Raw genomic sequence first — 15,665 nt, 5'->3', positions numbered from 1 at the left:
ACGCACACACTTCTGGAGGAGAGAGAACTAGCCAGGGAACTCTTTCTCCTTGAGATCTGAAGTTAGGGACACCTGTTTGGGTAAAGCAACCCCCCGACCAAGGACTGCGAAGATGTGATCCTGAGTGAAGGCAGTACGAGGAATCAGGTCGCCTGAACTGGCGACCTGGTCTCACCACATGTGTCTAGGAGCCTTGCAGGGTGTGCAGCTAAAGCTGAAGCCCCTCCATACTGAGCCTCCACAGTACACGGAGCCAACACGGAGCCAAGGCTGAGGCTGTGATTAGAAGCCAACCCAAGGGAGGGTCTTGTGTCTGAGGTGAAGGCCCCTTTGGAGCATGTGCAGGCATCTAGACCAGAAAAGGTCACCCCCCCACCCCGCATCCTCCACACCGCCCCCCCACCCGCCGCCAAGCCCACAGTGTCCACTTAACATGGCAGAAAGAACATTTCACAGAGACGCCTCGCGGCAGCACCGAGAACAGGCCCAGTGCGCTGACCCAGCTCTCTGTCCCCACCTGCTGTTCGGAATCAGGGTGGACCCCTGTAGATGGAGAAAGCCACTGGGTTCTAGATTAACTCAAGAGGGGAAAGCCTCCAGAAGGGTTCCACAAACTCCCAGGAAATATAAGCTTTGGGATGTTCAAGGTGAAACGTTGCTGGAGACACGAGAGACGTGACACAGGTGAGAGAGCGTGTGAAAGGGCTTACTGCCGTGCCTTGCACACGGTAAGTGCTGGATAAATGGGAGCTAGCCTAGTGATTGACCTTGACCCACCGGTGACCCAGACCCCACACTAAGCAACAGTCTTCGACGGAGACAGTAGCTCTTAACAGACGTGGGAGCTATGCCCAGAAGACCACATGCTGGCTGATGGGGAATTCCTAGGAACACTCAGGGCAGACAGTGGAGGAAATTCACAGGAACTCTCAGCGCAGACACTGGAGGAAAGTGGAGGCCTCCCTGGGTAGGGGGGCAGAATGCAGTGAACTGGGGATTCTTATTGCCAATGGGACCTAATGGTCCCCCTAGAATGCCAGGACTGAGGACACTTGGGCTCAAAAATACTCTTAGCAGCCACCCCACAAAGCCAAGGTCAGACTGGGAATCACCTCTCACTGAGGTTCACGTCACACTCTGGCTTTCCTCAGCTTTAGCAGTCCTGCAAAACCCATTCTAGACGCTTTTCCTAACCCCAGGACGCTATCCTTCCTGGAGACAGACCACTTCGAATCACCATCAGACTGCGTGAACTCTAGCAGACCCAGAGACTTCTTTCCTTAGTATGTCAGCTGGAGGGGACTAGGCTGGGGAGTCTGCAAACCTGAGTTCAAATCTCAGGGGTGCCATCTGCTAACGGAGGACTGTGGGGAAGTCACTTTACTTCCCTGAGTCTGTTTCCTCAACTGTAAGACAGGGATGAAAGTACCTATCTCTTGAGGCAACGGCACAGAGAGTAAAGCGTTCCTAGCGAATACCAGCATATGGCAGGCAAGTCGGCATCGTGGTGCAACCCCGCCCCGCACCTAGATGGTGACTGGCGTAGAGTAGGTCCTCAGATATTTGCAGACGTAATGAATGCAGAATAAATGTGCTCACATATCCTCTTGTTGACAGAATGATTCCTGTGTTTCAGGACTGGCACCACTTTCTTGCTGTGTGACCTAGGGCAAGTCACTGCTCCTCTCTGGGTCCCAGTGTCCTCGTCCAAAAAGTGGAGGCTAGAAGGGACTTACCCTCCAGCATCACTGGGAAAGCTACTGAGATCACAGAACATGGACTCAAAAACAATAATCACCCCACCCACTTCCCTTCCTTTTACAATGAGGAAACAGAGGCTCAGAGAGGGCAAGGGACTTGCTCAAAGTCACACAGTTAGGAAGTGATGGAGCTGAGATCTGAATCCAGGTCTGGCCGACCCAAACCCCGGGCTCCTCCTACTGAAATCAGACCTGCCTCCTAAAACGAATAAAGATGAAAGCAGCCTTTCTTCTGCCCAATTCTCTTGGGCTATTATTTGTTTTGTTTGTTTGTCTTCTCAGGACAGAATGCTGTTACTGGATGCCTGTTGCAGAGACGAACTCGGGCCGCACGGCACCTGGGCTACCCAGGCAGAAGCCCGTCAGGCCCTCCCCGGCCTCCCGCAGGCCCCGTCTCCAGCCACTCACGGTTTCATCTTGGCCTTTTCATCACTGGGGCTGTAATGTGGGAGCTGCACATCGAAAATCCTCTCCATGAGGAAGACAGCATAGGCGTGGAAATCCAGCTTGCTGCGAGACTCCCACACCACCGTGTCATAGGAGTGGGGGTCCAGGAGGACAGTGACATACCTGCCCCCGACCAGCACCTGTGGGAGGTCAGCAGGGACAGAGTGAGGAGAGCCCCTATGAAGGACAGCAGCTCTCAGGGCCTGGGGCCCACCTTGTGCTAGACACTTAACACACAGTGTCCTCTCTGCCACCCCGCATGACGACCCTATGAGGCTGGGACCACTGATGGCCTGAAACTGAGGCTTAGAGAAGGCACAGGATGAGCCCGAGATCACGCAGCTGAGACGTGGTAGAGTGAGGACAGCCACTGGCTTTTCTGCGTCACAGGTTGTGCTCTTAACCGCCTCGCTCTTAAGCACCTCCCACCATTATCTTGGTTACTGCCAGATCCCCAGCCTCCGGGAGCGAGTCTGCCCCCCAGAAGGCAGCAGATGGATGCTGTGTGCATCTTGGGTGGGCAGACGGACGGATGGATGAAGGGATGCTGTTGGGTTCAGGCTAGCGGACGTGCCAGCAGTACCTGCTTCTGCGGGAGGCTATGCTGCCCAATAAGGGAAGGAGCCATGGAGAGCTGTAAGCCTGTAATTAACAAAGGAAATGGCGTTCTTCCCTCAAACATCTGCTGGGGCGGGTCGCGGGGGGAGTGAGGGGTGCGGGTCACACAATCCTAACCACCCACTGCCTTGGCCCCTGTTTCCAAAGTGTGATCTGGGAGTCACGTTAATCAAACTCTTATAAAATACAGACCATCAGGTCATGAGATCAAGCCCCGCATTGGGCTTTGTGCTGATTCCCCCTCTCTCTCTCTGTCCCACCCCCACCCGCTAAAATAAATAAATAAATCTTTGAAATATAGGCCAATATCCAAGAAAATATGCTGTTGGACAGCTGTTGAACAGATTGGTAGATGGGTAGGTCAACAGAAGGATGTCGTCAGTGAATGTATGTTGGATGGAAAGATGAATGCAGGAGTAGCTAAAGGTTAGCTGGAAACTAAAAGTCTGAATGAATGTTGCGTACACGATGGCAGGGTCCTTGGTGGATACTGGGTAAAAGGATTGAAGGATGAATGCTGGATGGGTGGAACTTGAAAGGATGCATAGAAGGTAGATGGATGTGGTGGTTGTTTGGATGTTGAGGGGATGGATGGATGGACGGACGGATGGAGATATAAACAGATGCATACAGAGTGCACAGACATTGGATACTGGATGGATAGGTAACCAGATGTTAGGTTAATAGTGGCAGGTGGGCGGGAAGATGGGTAGATAAATGGAAGTTGGTAGAAACTGAACATATGGAGGTTCAGTCAATTAACTGCCTGATTCTTGATCTTAGCTCAGGTCTTGATCTCACAGTTGTAAGTTCAAACCCTGCACTAGGCTCACCCAAAAAAAGATATTGAATGTATAGATAAAAACTGGATAGACGTTAGGTACATGAATGGAGGGATGCTAGATCCATTTGGGTAGACAGATGAAAGGTTGGGTGATGGATAAATGGATGGATAGACAGATGTTAGATAGATATATGGAAAGATGGGTGAGTGGACAGAGGTTTGATGGAAACGGAGAACATGAATGAGGGTTCAGTGGATAGTCGGATGGAAAGATCCGCTTATATCCTGAGTAGACAGGAGGATGGGTGAATGTTGGCTGGATGGATGGTTGTTGGATAGATGGAAGCTGGGTGGGTGGACAGGGGTTGGCTGGATGGACATACAAGAACTGGACATCGAATGACTTCATGACGGGAAGATGCTCAAGGGACAATGAAGCAACGGATGTTGGGTAAGTGCCGGCTGTACAGTCGGATGGAAAAATGGAGAGAAAGTTGGTAGGACCAGTGGATCGGTGGGTTAGTGTATGGAAGGATGTAGAAGGAATCTGCCAACACCAGGTATGGCCAGCCCAGCTGCTCATCTCCTTCCCTTCCTGCCCCTAGAGGCACCGGCGGCACTTACAGTAAAGATATCACCATGCTTCTTCTTCATCCTAGTGAGGAAGCTGGCAGCATCTTTTCCAAACTCCAACGCATGGCCCAACCAAGGGATACTGCCCAGGTCCAGGGGAGGCTCGCCAGGTCGCCTGCAGAAGCCACAGTACTTATCACCATTTGATTAAGCAGGGAAGAAGACAAAAAGAGTGGGGCATGGGGTGTGATTTTTAAGTAGACTGGGCAGAGCAGGCTTCCCTGAAATATTTGAGAAAGACCTGAAGGCGGTGAGGGAAGGAGCCACATAGATATCTGGAAGAAGAGCCTTCCAGACAGAAGAAGCAAGTGCAAAGGCCCTGAGGCTCCATCATGCCTGGTGTGTTCCTAGAACAATAAGTAAGCCAATGTGGCTGGATTGGAGGGAGCAAGGGGAAACAGCAGAAGCTGAGGCCAGATTGGTAACGGATGCCAGACCATGCAGGGGTCTGGATGTACCTGTCAGGACTTTAGCCTCTCCTCTGAGTGAGGTGGGAGCCCTGGGAGTCTCGAGTAGCAAAGGGACATGATTTGACTTGGGCTTTTTTTTTTTTTCCCCAGAATCCCTTTGGCTGCTGAGTAGAAGGGGACCAAGAGCAAAAGCTGGGTGACCAGCAGACCTTGGTACATGTTAGGGAGTCCAATCACTTCCCTGTGGGTGCGAGAGCTTTCTAGAACTCAGTAGTACAAAGACCCAGAGCTCTCTGCCTGAGCCAGCCTGGACAGGGCTTTGTTCACCTCATACTCCCTGTCATGCCCACAGGGAAAGGTGGAGACTGGAGAGCATGGTGGGAGTGGCAGAAGGTAGTGGAAGGACTGGCCTGATCACTGACCCCCGGCTGGCCCACCATCCTCTGGGGGAGGGGCTGTTAGCTAGGGAGAGCTACGACACCACCATGACTGACCCAGACTGGAAGGAGCGTTCTCATCTTAGAATTATCAGGGCCACAGGGACGCAGAGAGCTCCCGGTCTGCTGAATGACTGAGTCATCTCATCTCCGGTCACTGCGGAGTCATTGACTCGCTCAGCAAATACTAACTAGGGAGCAGGTGCTGCTCTGCGTGCTGGAGATACAGCCGCGGACGGAGAGGCGAGGAGCCTGACTTCACGGTGCTTCCATACTTTCATAAGGGGAGGCAGACAAAAAGAAAAAAAAAAAAGCAAACTCATTTCAGGGAGTGGGAAGTGTGATAAGATAAAGAGATAGAATTCAACAGTAAAAAGACAAAGAGCCACCATGGGTGGCTCCGTCAGGTGTCCCACTCTTGATTTAGGCTCAGGTCGTGATCTCAGGGTCATGAGATTGAGCCCTGCGTCAGGCTCCACACTGGGCATGGAGTCTGCTTGGGATTTTTTCTCTCCCTCTCCCTCTCCCCCAGCTCCCTCTCACGCTCTGAAAAAAAAAAAGACAACCCAATTTTAAAATGCACAGAGGATCTGAATGGACAGTCCAGTCCCCCACAGAAGAGGTACGATCGGCCAGCCAGCACACGAAAAGATGCTCAACGTCCTGAGGAACGGGGGAAATGCAAAACCACAGAGTGGGTCCCCTTCACGCCCAGGTGGCTGCAATCCAAGGAAAAACGAGGAAAGTAACCACGGGCGAGGACAGGGAGAAATGGGGACCCTCCCCTATTTCCGGTGGGACGTAAAATGGGGCGGCTGTTTTGGAAACTCGCCTGGCAGGTCCTCGAAAAGTTAAACAGAGTTACTGTACGAGTACACCCCAAGGAGCTGAAAACGGAAGCTCAGGAACAACCTCTGACGCTAGCATTCACGGGCGCGTCCTGCACAGCCGCCAAAAGAGGGAGCCAGCGCGGGAGTCCCATCAGCTGATGAACGGAGAGACCAAATACAGGTGCCCGGGCCATGGACGGGTCCTCAGCCACAAAGAGGAACAAAAGTACTGATTCACACCACAGTGTGCAAGAACCTCCAAGCCACCGCGCTAAGTGAAAGGAACCAGACACCAAAGGTCACGTACCGTATGATCTATTTCCATGGAATGTCCAGAAAAGTCACCTCCATAGAGATGGAAAGGAGATTAGTGGTTGCTGGGGGTGGAGGGGAGGGGAGAATGCAGAGTGAGTGCTAATGGGGATAGAATTTCTTTCAGGGATGACCAAAAATATCCTGGAGTTAGGCGGTGGTAATCATGGCACAACCTTGTGGCTGTTCTAAAACCCACTGAGCTGTATACTTGAAAAGGCTGAATGGTAGAGTATGCAAATTATAGGTCCTTAAGAAAGTAGGGTGATAGAACACAGTGAGGGGGACTGGTTTAGAGAAGGAGTCCGGGAAGGCCTCCCCACGGAGGTGCCACGTGAGCAAAGACCAGCAGGATGAGAAGGGAGTGCAGTGGAAGAGTGGGGAGAAGAGGCTTTCAGGCAGTGGAAATAGCAAGTGCAAAGGCCCTGGGGTGGGAGCATGCCTGTGAGGTTTTCAAGGCAGCAGGAGCTGGTGTAGCTGCAATGGAGAGTGTGGGGGTGAGAGGCAGGACATGACCCATGGCCAGGGTCAGGCTTCCACGCAGGGTGCCATAGGGAGCCCCCAGAGGTTTGGAAGTGGGAGCTGGGAAGTGATGAAGTTATGCTTGTAAAAAGGCTCAACACAGGAGCGCCTGGGTGGCTCAGTTGGTTAAGCGGCTGCCTTCAGCTCAGGTCATGATCCCAGGGTCCTGGGATCGAGTCCCACATCGGGTTCCTGCTCAGAGGAGAGCCTGCTTCTCCCTATTCCTCTGCCTGCTGCTCTGCCTACTTGTACTCTCTATCTCTCTGTCAAATAAATAAAACCTTAAAAAAAAAAAGTCTCAACACAGAGACTACTGTGATCAGCCAGGGGAGCAACAATGGAAGTGGAGGCGAATCTAGCATCCAGTTCCCCTATGTCCAGGACGGGGTGGGGGGGCTTTTCTTCCCCCAAGACACCTTTGGGGGTAGGGGCAGGGCTAGAGCTTCCTTTCCTTGCTCTTTGTCCAGGCTGCTGCCCGAACTCCCCCACAAGCCAGGTGTTATTTCTGGCAACTTCCATTGTCCCCCCCAGAAAAGTCCCAAGGAGGCTCAGACAAAGGCAGGAAGCTGGGAGCCCAGGCGTCTGACTCCTGATGTGGTCACTGGCTCTCGGAGGCTGGGCCCTGAAACCAGCTCCGGCCCAGGCCACATTCCAGGGTGACTCAGCCGTCAGCTAGCAGGGATGAAGGAGGCTCTATTTTGGGGTCTGCGGTCTCTAGCCTCACCCACTGACACTCTCACTATTTTGAGGCACTGCCGGGCCCTGGGGAGTGCTGGACCTTCTCATCCCCAGCTCCTGCCCACACCGCCTGCCCTTCCTGTTTCAGATTCCGGGACACCTTCTCTAACCACCACCACCCCCCTCTCGCCCCAGCTTTCATTCCCATAACATGGGTTCCTCCCAAACTGCCCACTCCTCACTCACAGACTCCATCGCCACCTGTCCCATCTCTCTCCCTCTCAACGCTCTGCAAATAAGGGGAGGGAGTTAAGGATGCGTATCACCCCCGCTTTGTGCCCTGAAGTATTACACCTGCATGGGACCGACGTTCCACCAAGGTAGACACCTGTCGTCGACCCCGACACTTACACCAGCGCCTGGCACAGAGCAGGTGTCTAATACCTATGTGTCAGATGCATGATTCATGTATACAGTTGGTGCTCAAAGAGCAGCACCTGCCCCCCAGAGTTGCTGAGGGAGTCAAGGGACTCCGGATTGCCCAGAGCAGAGGCTGCGTCACTCCGCTGTGCCATGTGGGTAGACTTCCTCTCTATCCAGTAGCGTGCCTCCATGCAGAGGCTTGGGCTCTGGGATGATTTCCTTGGGGCAGGGGGCAGCGGGGGACTGGTTTCTGCCACCTGAGCTTCCACTTAAAGTGCTGGACCCATCCTTTCCCAGGACTCATGCACAAGCTGTCTGCCATTAACACCTGTTGGCTTCCCACCTCCTGCCCCTTGCCTCCCATTGTGTAGAGAAAGCATGTGGCCATTTTGCTCTAGTTTTTGTCTTCCCGTTTTTGTAACCGATACAGAAGGTTCAGAGAATTCTCAACAAAGTAAGGAACAGTCAGAGCAAGGAGAGTGATAGAACAGATGGGCAAGAGAGGCAACAAGGAGTGGTGGAGACTGTGGCGAGGCTGGGAGGGGGCTCTTCTCTGAGCCCCCCTCAGGTGCTGCTCTACTGTCCCATTTTTCATGAGAAGCTGGAAATGGGGAATTTTGTGTGTGGAAACCCCCCAATTTTCTCCTCTTGCTCTCTGTGTGGCACACAGCAGCCCCTCGTTGGTGCTGAATCTGGCCACGGACCTCCGTTTGGCGGCCTCTGATTAGTGCATGTTGGAATAAGATAGACCTAATTGTGCCTAGAAATTTCGTATCCTTCAAAGGCCCAGATCCTGGGCCACCAGGGGACCCTCACCTAATGCTAGGGTGCCCTCTGGTGCCAGGGAAGAGGGGTCTCCCACCCGGAGACCTCTTCCAATACTGCTAGAGGAAGCAGCAGACACATGCGCCCAGAGAGCAAGAGAGGGCAATGTACTCTGCCCGCAGAGTGGCTAAGGCACGAGCGGCAGCTCCGTGAGCCACCTCAGGGTACAGATGGAGAAACCAAGGCCCAAAAGGAAAGCAGGAAGAAGGTTTCCGACACCTGTGTGCAGATCATGAGCCCCAGAGGGCACAGAAATCAGACGCCTAATTACCGACCCAAGGCCTCCTGATTCCGGCTCACAACCTGTCCCAGCAGAAGAGTCACAGTTACCGAGCTGGGTTTTAATATCCTTGCCGTAACTGCAGAAGTCTGGACCGGAGACTAGAGGATATTAAGAATTTTTATATTCTCAGGCAGAATAATAGAACCGTGGTTGTTTTTGATGCGCATTCTGAAATATTCCCTGGGGAGATACTATACCATCTGTAATTTTTTTGTAAAAATGCTGTCAGATCAAAAGGGGATCCGTACATGGGGGTTCTTATGCTATTATTTTTCTGGATAGTTGAGATTTTTGATAATTACAAATTTTAACTTAAAAAGCAAACGAGAGGTAAAGACAGCTGCTAATCGACGGAAGTCGTTCTTCTTTTCCTTTTTACTGAGATAAGCATGAATTTGTGGAACGAGCTAGATGTGGGATAGAATTCCTGTGTAGCCCTGAGGAAGTCACCGAGCCCTTACAGGCCTCAGCCATAACGCAGGGTGGTGAGCCGTACCTCGAGGGTCAGCGAGCAGAAGGGAAGGTGTTGAGCTTTCCCTGTTTGACTCACACTGGCTCACTGTCTACACAGCATTAGGGTCAGACGCCTCTTTTGCAACACTTATTTGTCCCTCCTTAAGAACCTTCTGGTTACAGCCACATCTTACCATCTTAACATCAGTGTTCAGATTACAAATAAACTGTGTTCAGATTACAAATAAACTGTGTGGGGAGCACAGAAATTTGTTTTTCCGGGTAATTAAAAATTCTTACAGCCCAGATTTGAAAACCAGGCAGACCCTGGACAAGTAGCTTAGCCTCCCTGAGCCTCAGTTCCTTCCTCTGTAAAATGGAAGGAACAAGAGTGCCCCCTACTGAGCTGGGAGAAGAAAATGAGATGGAGACCTGAACCGTGAAGTCCCTGTGGGATCTCCCCAGGGTCCACCCAGCTGCGCCGGAGCTGTCCGTGACCCCCACACCTACACTTCTCCCCAGTACCCACTTGCTAGCCCTCCTAAGCCACCAGGTATAAAAATCAACAACACACCCTCAAAGATAAATTTGCTCTCTGAATTAGAGCAAGAATTTTCTCAAACAACGTTTAGCTGGCATTTTTTCTAACCCAGCAATTCCACTCTCTCCTAGTCCCATTATCCTCCCCATTTTAAAGATTGGGAAACTAAGGCAGAGAGAAGTCACTCAGGTTGTTCTTATTCCTAGAGGCTGAATTCCCATAGGCTGAGCACCCAGGGACTCTGCCTCCCAGAATCCATGGGGTTTACGGCTGCCCCATTTACCCCGGAGTAGAGCCCAGAGGAGTGGGTCTCACAGGGAGACCACAGCACTTTGTCCAAAACAGCAAAAATGCTGGAGACAACCTAAGAGTCCATCAATGGGGACAGGAATAAAAAGGAAAAAAAGAAGCCTTCCATTTATTCCTACTATGGAATACTACACAGGCAATCAAAAGAATGAATCAGATTTCCATGTAGCAATAGGGACAGATATCAAAACTAAAATCTGGAGGAAAAAAAAAAGCAAATGCACAGACTGAAAACACCTCCAGAGTTTCCAAAAAGCCTGACCACTTCCGAAGAATAATTCATTTTTTCATAGAAAAAATTACGTTTTGCCTTTTTCCTTTTCCCCTCATTTATTTTTTCAGGCAAATGAATGAATACATAGTTTTAAATCTAACCTGAAAAGGTGTCCAGAGGTTGAAGGAAAATATCATGAGTTTATTGTTTGGAAATTTAACATACAGTGTTTAAAAATTAAAAGTTCCCAGAAATGTTCTGGAATTTTCAGGCACTCTCATTTCACGCTCACACACACACTGCCCTGTATTACCTACAGCCCTGTGGAAGAGGTATAATTACAGAAGTGTGGTACTCTGAACTGGATCCTGGCACAGGAGGACATGATGGAAAAACTGACCAAATTCAAAGTAAGTCTGGAGTTTGCTTGATCTTAACGTACCAGTCTTGGTTTTTAGTTTTGACGAACTTACCATCATCGATGTAAAGTGTTAACAATGGCGGAAACTGTATGAGGGGTATTTGGGCACTCTTTCTACAACCTTGGCAACTTTTCTGTAAATATAAAACCAGTCTAAAATAAAAAGCGTACTTAAAAAAAAAATCTGGAAGTTTCCCCGCCAGCCCTGCTCTCAGACAGCCCTATGAGGGAGCCCTGATCAACAAAAGAAGTCTGGAATTGCCAGAAAGGAAGGGAAGGGCTTCAGTCCTATCTATAACAGCACAAATACTCAAGTCAAATGTACTCAGCTATTCCATGGGCGATCCAAATCAATTTTTAAAATATTTTATAAAAGTAACACCTACTGCCATGTCCCTGATTTGAGATGTATGAGATTTGAATATCCTAAATAGCAGAGCCGGACAATCTCTGGGATGAGAAAGCTCTTAAGTTTGGTCCCTGGTCTACCCTGTCAGGCTGTGGGGTCTCAGGGGAGGGGAGACCCCTTTCTGGGTCTGAGTGTACCGAGCTCCCTCGTCCAGGAGGGGTATCCCATGGAAAATGGTTCCAGAGCCGGTAAGAGGGCATCCTTCAGGGCCTCTGCCTTCCCCAGCCTCAACTCTCGCATCTGTGCAATGGGGCGAGGAGCAAGGCTACCGGACAGAGGCTGGAGACTGGCTCCAACAGGGGGACCCAGGCAGAGGTTGAGGAGCAGGAGGGGGCTTCTCGCTCCCGGAGCCGCTCGAGCCCGTCCACGCACCCACTCCCCACCCGGAGACCCCGGGCTCTCTCCCGCGAAAGCCCCGCGCAGGTGCCGGCCGAGCGCTGCGCACCGGGAGCCTTCGGACGGGTCCCCCACCCCGTCCCCTACTTCCCGCGCCTCCTCTCCGCGGGGAGCCTCTCGCGGCGGCGGTCCCGCCGGGCGTCCTCCCCGGGAGTGGGGCGGCGGACCCGCCCCGAGCCCCTTCGCCCCTCGCGGGAGGCTCCGCCGGGGGAGCGGGGTCGGCGGGCCGGCGCGGCTCGGGACCCCACGAAGGCGCCCCTTTGTCCGGGCGGCGGGGCGGGCGGGGCCACTCACCGCGTGCGCCGGCGGCTCAGCAGCAGCAGCAGCAGCAGCGCGGCCAGGAGCCCGAGGAGCAGGGCCCAGGACATGGCGGGGCGGCGGGCCGGCGGGCGAGGTGCGGCGGCGCGCGGGCTCCGGGGCGCTCAGGTGCCTCTCGGCCCAGCCGCCCTCTTTCCCCGCGCGCCGGCAGCTGTAGGGCAGGGGGCGGGCCCGCCGACGGCGCCGGGGTCCCGGGGGGGCGGGGCGCCCTCAGGGAGCCCCTCCCCCAGCTCGGCGGCGCGGACCCCTGCCAGGGCCGGGAAAGGGGGGTGGAAAATGTGGGGTGGAGCGGGGGTGGGGGGCAGCTGGGGGGCGGGGGGGGCGGTATGGACGAGGTGGGACAGGAAGGGTGACGCAGGGAAGAGGAGGGGTTCCTGGGAGGGAGAAGAGGAGGAGGAGATGGACTATGGGGAAACCCAGGGCGATGGGGAGAGGGAAGGGGGTATGAGGGTGGGAGGTGATGCGGGGACACGGGTAGAGGCGGTGAGCGGTGTGGCAGAGGCCCACAGTCTACCTACAGCCTCCTCCTCCCATCCTCACCCCCGACCTGGAGTTCTCTAGCCTGTTTGGACTAGGTGGGGTTGGCCGGATTACAGGGCGCTGTTACCTTCAATAGCTACAGTGAACCGGGCCACAACAGCTGCCCCGGATTAGCTCTGAGTCCCCGAGTCCTCCCCTGCTGCAGGAGACCGGGTAAGGCACCCAGACCTGTACTGGAGCACAGGAGGGGCTCAGTGATGGAAGGTGCCAGTTTCCAGGCCTTGTGACTCTGCAAGAGACCACCCCTGGGTGCTAGGAGGAACACCCCCCTCCCTCCCGTCCCCGCGCTCACCGCTCACTCCTCAAATGATTTACACCCGCTCTGAGGCCAGCTCCTGGTCGGAACAGACATGTCGAAGTTGTGAGAAAATTAATGTGAACTTGTCAGTGAAAAGAGGTTGCAAACAACCGTGCTTGGCACAGGTGACGGTGGTGAGTCAGTGGGCGGAGGTCTGATTCTAATCCCATGTCTGTTTCTTACTGCTTGGGTGCCTTTTTTTTTTTTTTTTAAGATTTATTTATTTATTAGAGAGGGGGGTGGACAGAGAGCGAAAGAGAGAATCGCAAGTGGACTCCGTGATGATCGTGAGTGATCTCTTGATGCTGGGTTTGACCTCCCCACGGATAAGGTCCTGACTCATGAGATCACGGCCTGAGATGAAAGCAAAAGCCAGAGGTATATCGGACTGAGCCCCCAGGCACCCCTGCTGGTGCCTTCAGGCAGGTTTCCTTTCTGTCTTTCCAGTAGCCCCCTGGAGGAGCTGTTCCTCCTCCCTGGTCTCCTGGTTTCAGCCTCCTCCCTCTGAAGATGAATCCTGTTAGAACCAAGTCAGATCCTGTAACTGAATCCTGCTCAGAACTTCCCATGGCTCCATCTCACTCAAAGCACAGCTCCAAGTCCTTAGGTCCTGTAAGGACTCGCATGACCTGCCCCCTGCTACTTTTCCCTCCCTAACCTCATGCCCTCCACTCTCTCCCTCCCCAACTCTGCTCCAACCACACTCATCTTTTGTCCTTCTCCAAGGAGGACCTTTGCACGGGATACTCCCTCTGTTTCGAACGATCTCTCAGAGACTCGCACAGCTGGCTCTTTCCATCACATCCTTCGTCCCACTGTCCCCATTCAACTGTCTCCTCCTCCGAGAGGCCTTCCCAAAGTGGTCATGCCATTATTCTCGATTGCCTTAACCTGTTTTGGTTTTTTTCTTGACAGTACTTAACATTCCTGCTATGATGTTAAAGATTCATTTATTTGCCTGTTTAATGTTGGCTGTCAAGGCAGCTGGATGACCCTCATGTGTCCTCTGGATTCAGAACATCAAGAGGAAAAAGGAGTTGACTGAACCTCTTGTTTATTTATCTAGCTTATCCGCTTACGAAGCCAACAATCCCAAAAAGGCCACAGAACAGGCCTGTAGGGTTTTCTCCAAATTTGGGGAGCACGATGGGGCAGCCTTCTGGCAGTGGGGTTCACAGCCCAGCTTGGCCAATGCTCAACGGTATGACTCTGAGCAGTCTGCTTCCCCTCCCGGAGCTGGGGTGCCTGGTCAGTGGAGCTGAGGAAATGACGTGATCTGGTGGACACGTCTTGGATACACGAGGGAGCATTTGTGAAAGTGAACTGCTGTCAGCACTTAATCCAGTTCAGCCTCTCTCCATATATGTGATCAGGGCTAGGTCTCAGTTTCACCATCTGAAAAATGGGCAGAATAATTCCTTCCTCATAGGTCTGTTGTGAGGACTGGTTTACACGATGAGAGACAGAAATCATCCAGCATGGAGACTGGTATACAGTAGGGGCTCAATAAATGTCAGCTCTTCCACCTCACTTCCCAGGCTTGAATATAAACCAGCAGCTCCCCGGTCCAAATCACTCCCAAATAGTATGTCTCTCCTGCCTACTCAATCTAGGGACGACTTCCCCTCCCCCACCCCAGGGGGAAGGAGACCAGCTGTTCCCACATCAATAAGAGAAGAATGTATTGAGGCCCCTGGCCTCTACCTTTGCTAATGGAACCTGATTTTGTTCAGGAATGGGGCACATGTTTAGGAAGGTGGCCCCGCCTTCTTCCTATTGGTCTGGCCCAAGCAGGGATATCCCTCTCTGCTAGGAACTGGTCCTGGTGAGGCCACGTGGGAGCCTTCTGGATCTCTGCTGGGGGATTCTGGGAGATTTTTTTCCCTCCGGATTTGCCTCCTCTTCTCTGCAGAACCCCAAACCCGAGCTAAAGAATAGCTATCCCACGAACCACCTATCTCCAAGATTTTGTTTAAGAATTCATCTGTGTTGCCAGAGTCAGATTTTTCTCTTATGTGCAGCCAAAAACATTTCTAGCTAAGACGGCCTTTGGGGCATGGCTGTGTGAGGACCATGAGTCAGATTTTTCTCTTACGTGCAGCCAAAAACATTTCTAGCTAAGACGGGTCAGATTTTTCTCTTACGTGCAGCCAAAAACATTTCTAGCTAAGACGACCTTCGGGCCATGGCTGTGTGAGGACCTCGTGAGGTAAATGCATCCAAAGCACCTCTCACAGTACTGACCCATGTGAGCTTTCACGGGTGTCCCTTCATCTAATTAGCCTCACTTTTACTACAGGCCAGGCTTGTTAACTTGATTAAGTTAATAGGGTATCTTCTTCACAGGCGGCCCAACTCTCCAGCTATGGTGTCTTGCCGAAGAGGCAGGTGAGGGCAAGAAGCAGAGATTCCAAACTCCTCTGACCCAGGAGGCCTGACAGGGCCCTGCTGAGGGCTGGTATGGGCTCAAGACTGAAGATGAGGGAGAACTTTCTCAAGGGCCACCCCTCCAGCCTGTGGAGGAAGGGCTGGGACATACGAGGCTTAAGAGCTAAATTGAAATCCCAAGCTCGCTCGCTGCACGACCCTAAGCAAATCACTTCATCTCACTGTGCCTCAGCTACTTCATCTGTATAATGGGCACTTTGCCAGCAGTGGCGATGGCAGAGAGTTACCCAGCAGGGTTCCACCCCGGTGTCCAAGTCTTCTTCTGGGAGGTGAAGCCCACATGTCAGGTGGAGTCTCGGGAAATTCCTTCTTCCCTCCACCTCTCCCAGGGGCTGTCACCCAGGGACAAGCATCCA

At 52.7% G+C, this 15,665-nt stretch overlaps 1 protein-coding gene across 3 annotated transcripts in view; it reads right to left on the bottom strand.

The window, feature by feature from the left end:
- Positions 1-12,980, bottom strand: part of PTGIS (prostaglandin I2 synthase) — a 41,723-nt gene extending 28,743 nt beyond the window's left edge. The window contains exons 1-5 of one of the 3 annotated variants that reach the window (XM_059132868.1): positions 12,856-12,980; positions 12,631-12,731; positions 12,000-12,270; positions 4,234-4,357; positions 2,169-2,347 (exon numbers count right to left, since the gene is read on the bottom strand). In XM_059132868.1, coding sequence (XP_058988851.1) covers positions 2,169-2,347; positions 4,234-4,357; positions 12,000-12,073 — 377 coding nt within the window. In that variant the 5' untranslated portion in view covers positions 12,074-12,270; positions 12,631-12,731; positions 12,856-12,980. Of the gene's footprint in view, positions 1-2,168; positions 2,348-2,790; positions 2,850-4,233; positions 4,358-11,999; positions 12,271-12,630; positions 12,732-12,855 lie in introns of those variants that run through there. The other 2 variants (XM_059132870.1, XM_059132869.1) reach the window with 2 other exon arrangements.
- Positions 12,981-15,665: the final 2,685 nt, after the last annotated feature.

Source organism: Mustela lutreola, chromosome 9 (assembly GCF_030435805.1).
Source record: "Mustela lutreola isolate mMusLut2 chromosome 9, mMusLut2.pri, whole genome shotgun sequence".
Classification (NCBI taxonomy): Eukaryota; Metazoa; Chordata; class Mammalia; order Carnivora; family Mustelidae; genus Mustela; species Mustela lutreola.
The sequence above is the reverse complement of the archived record's forward strand: the minus strand, read 5'-3'. Positions and strand labels throughout refer to the sequence as shown.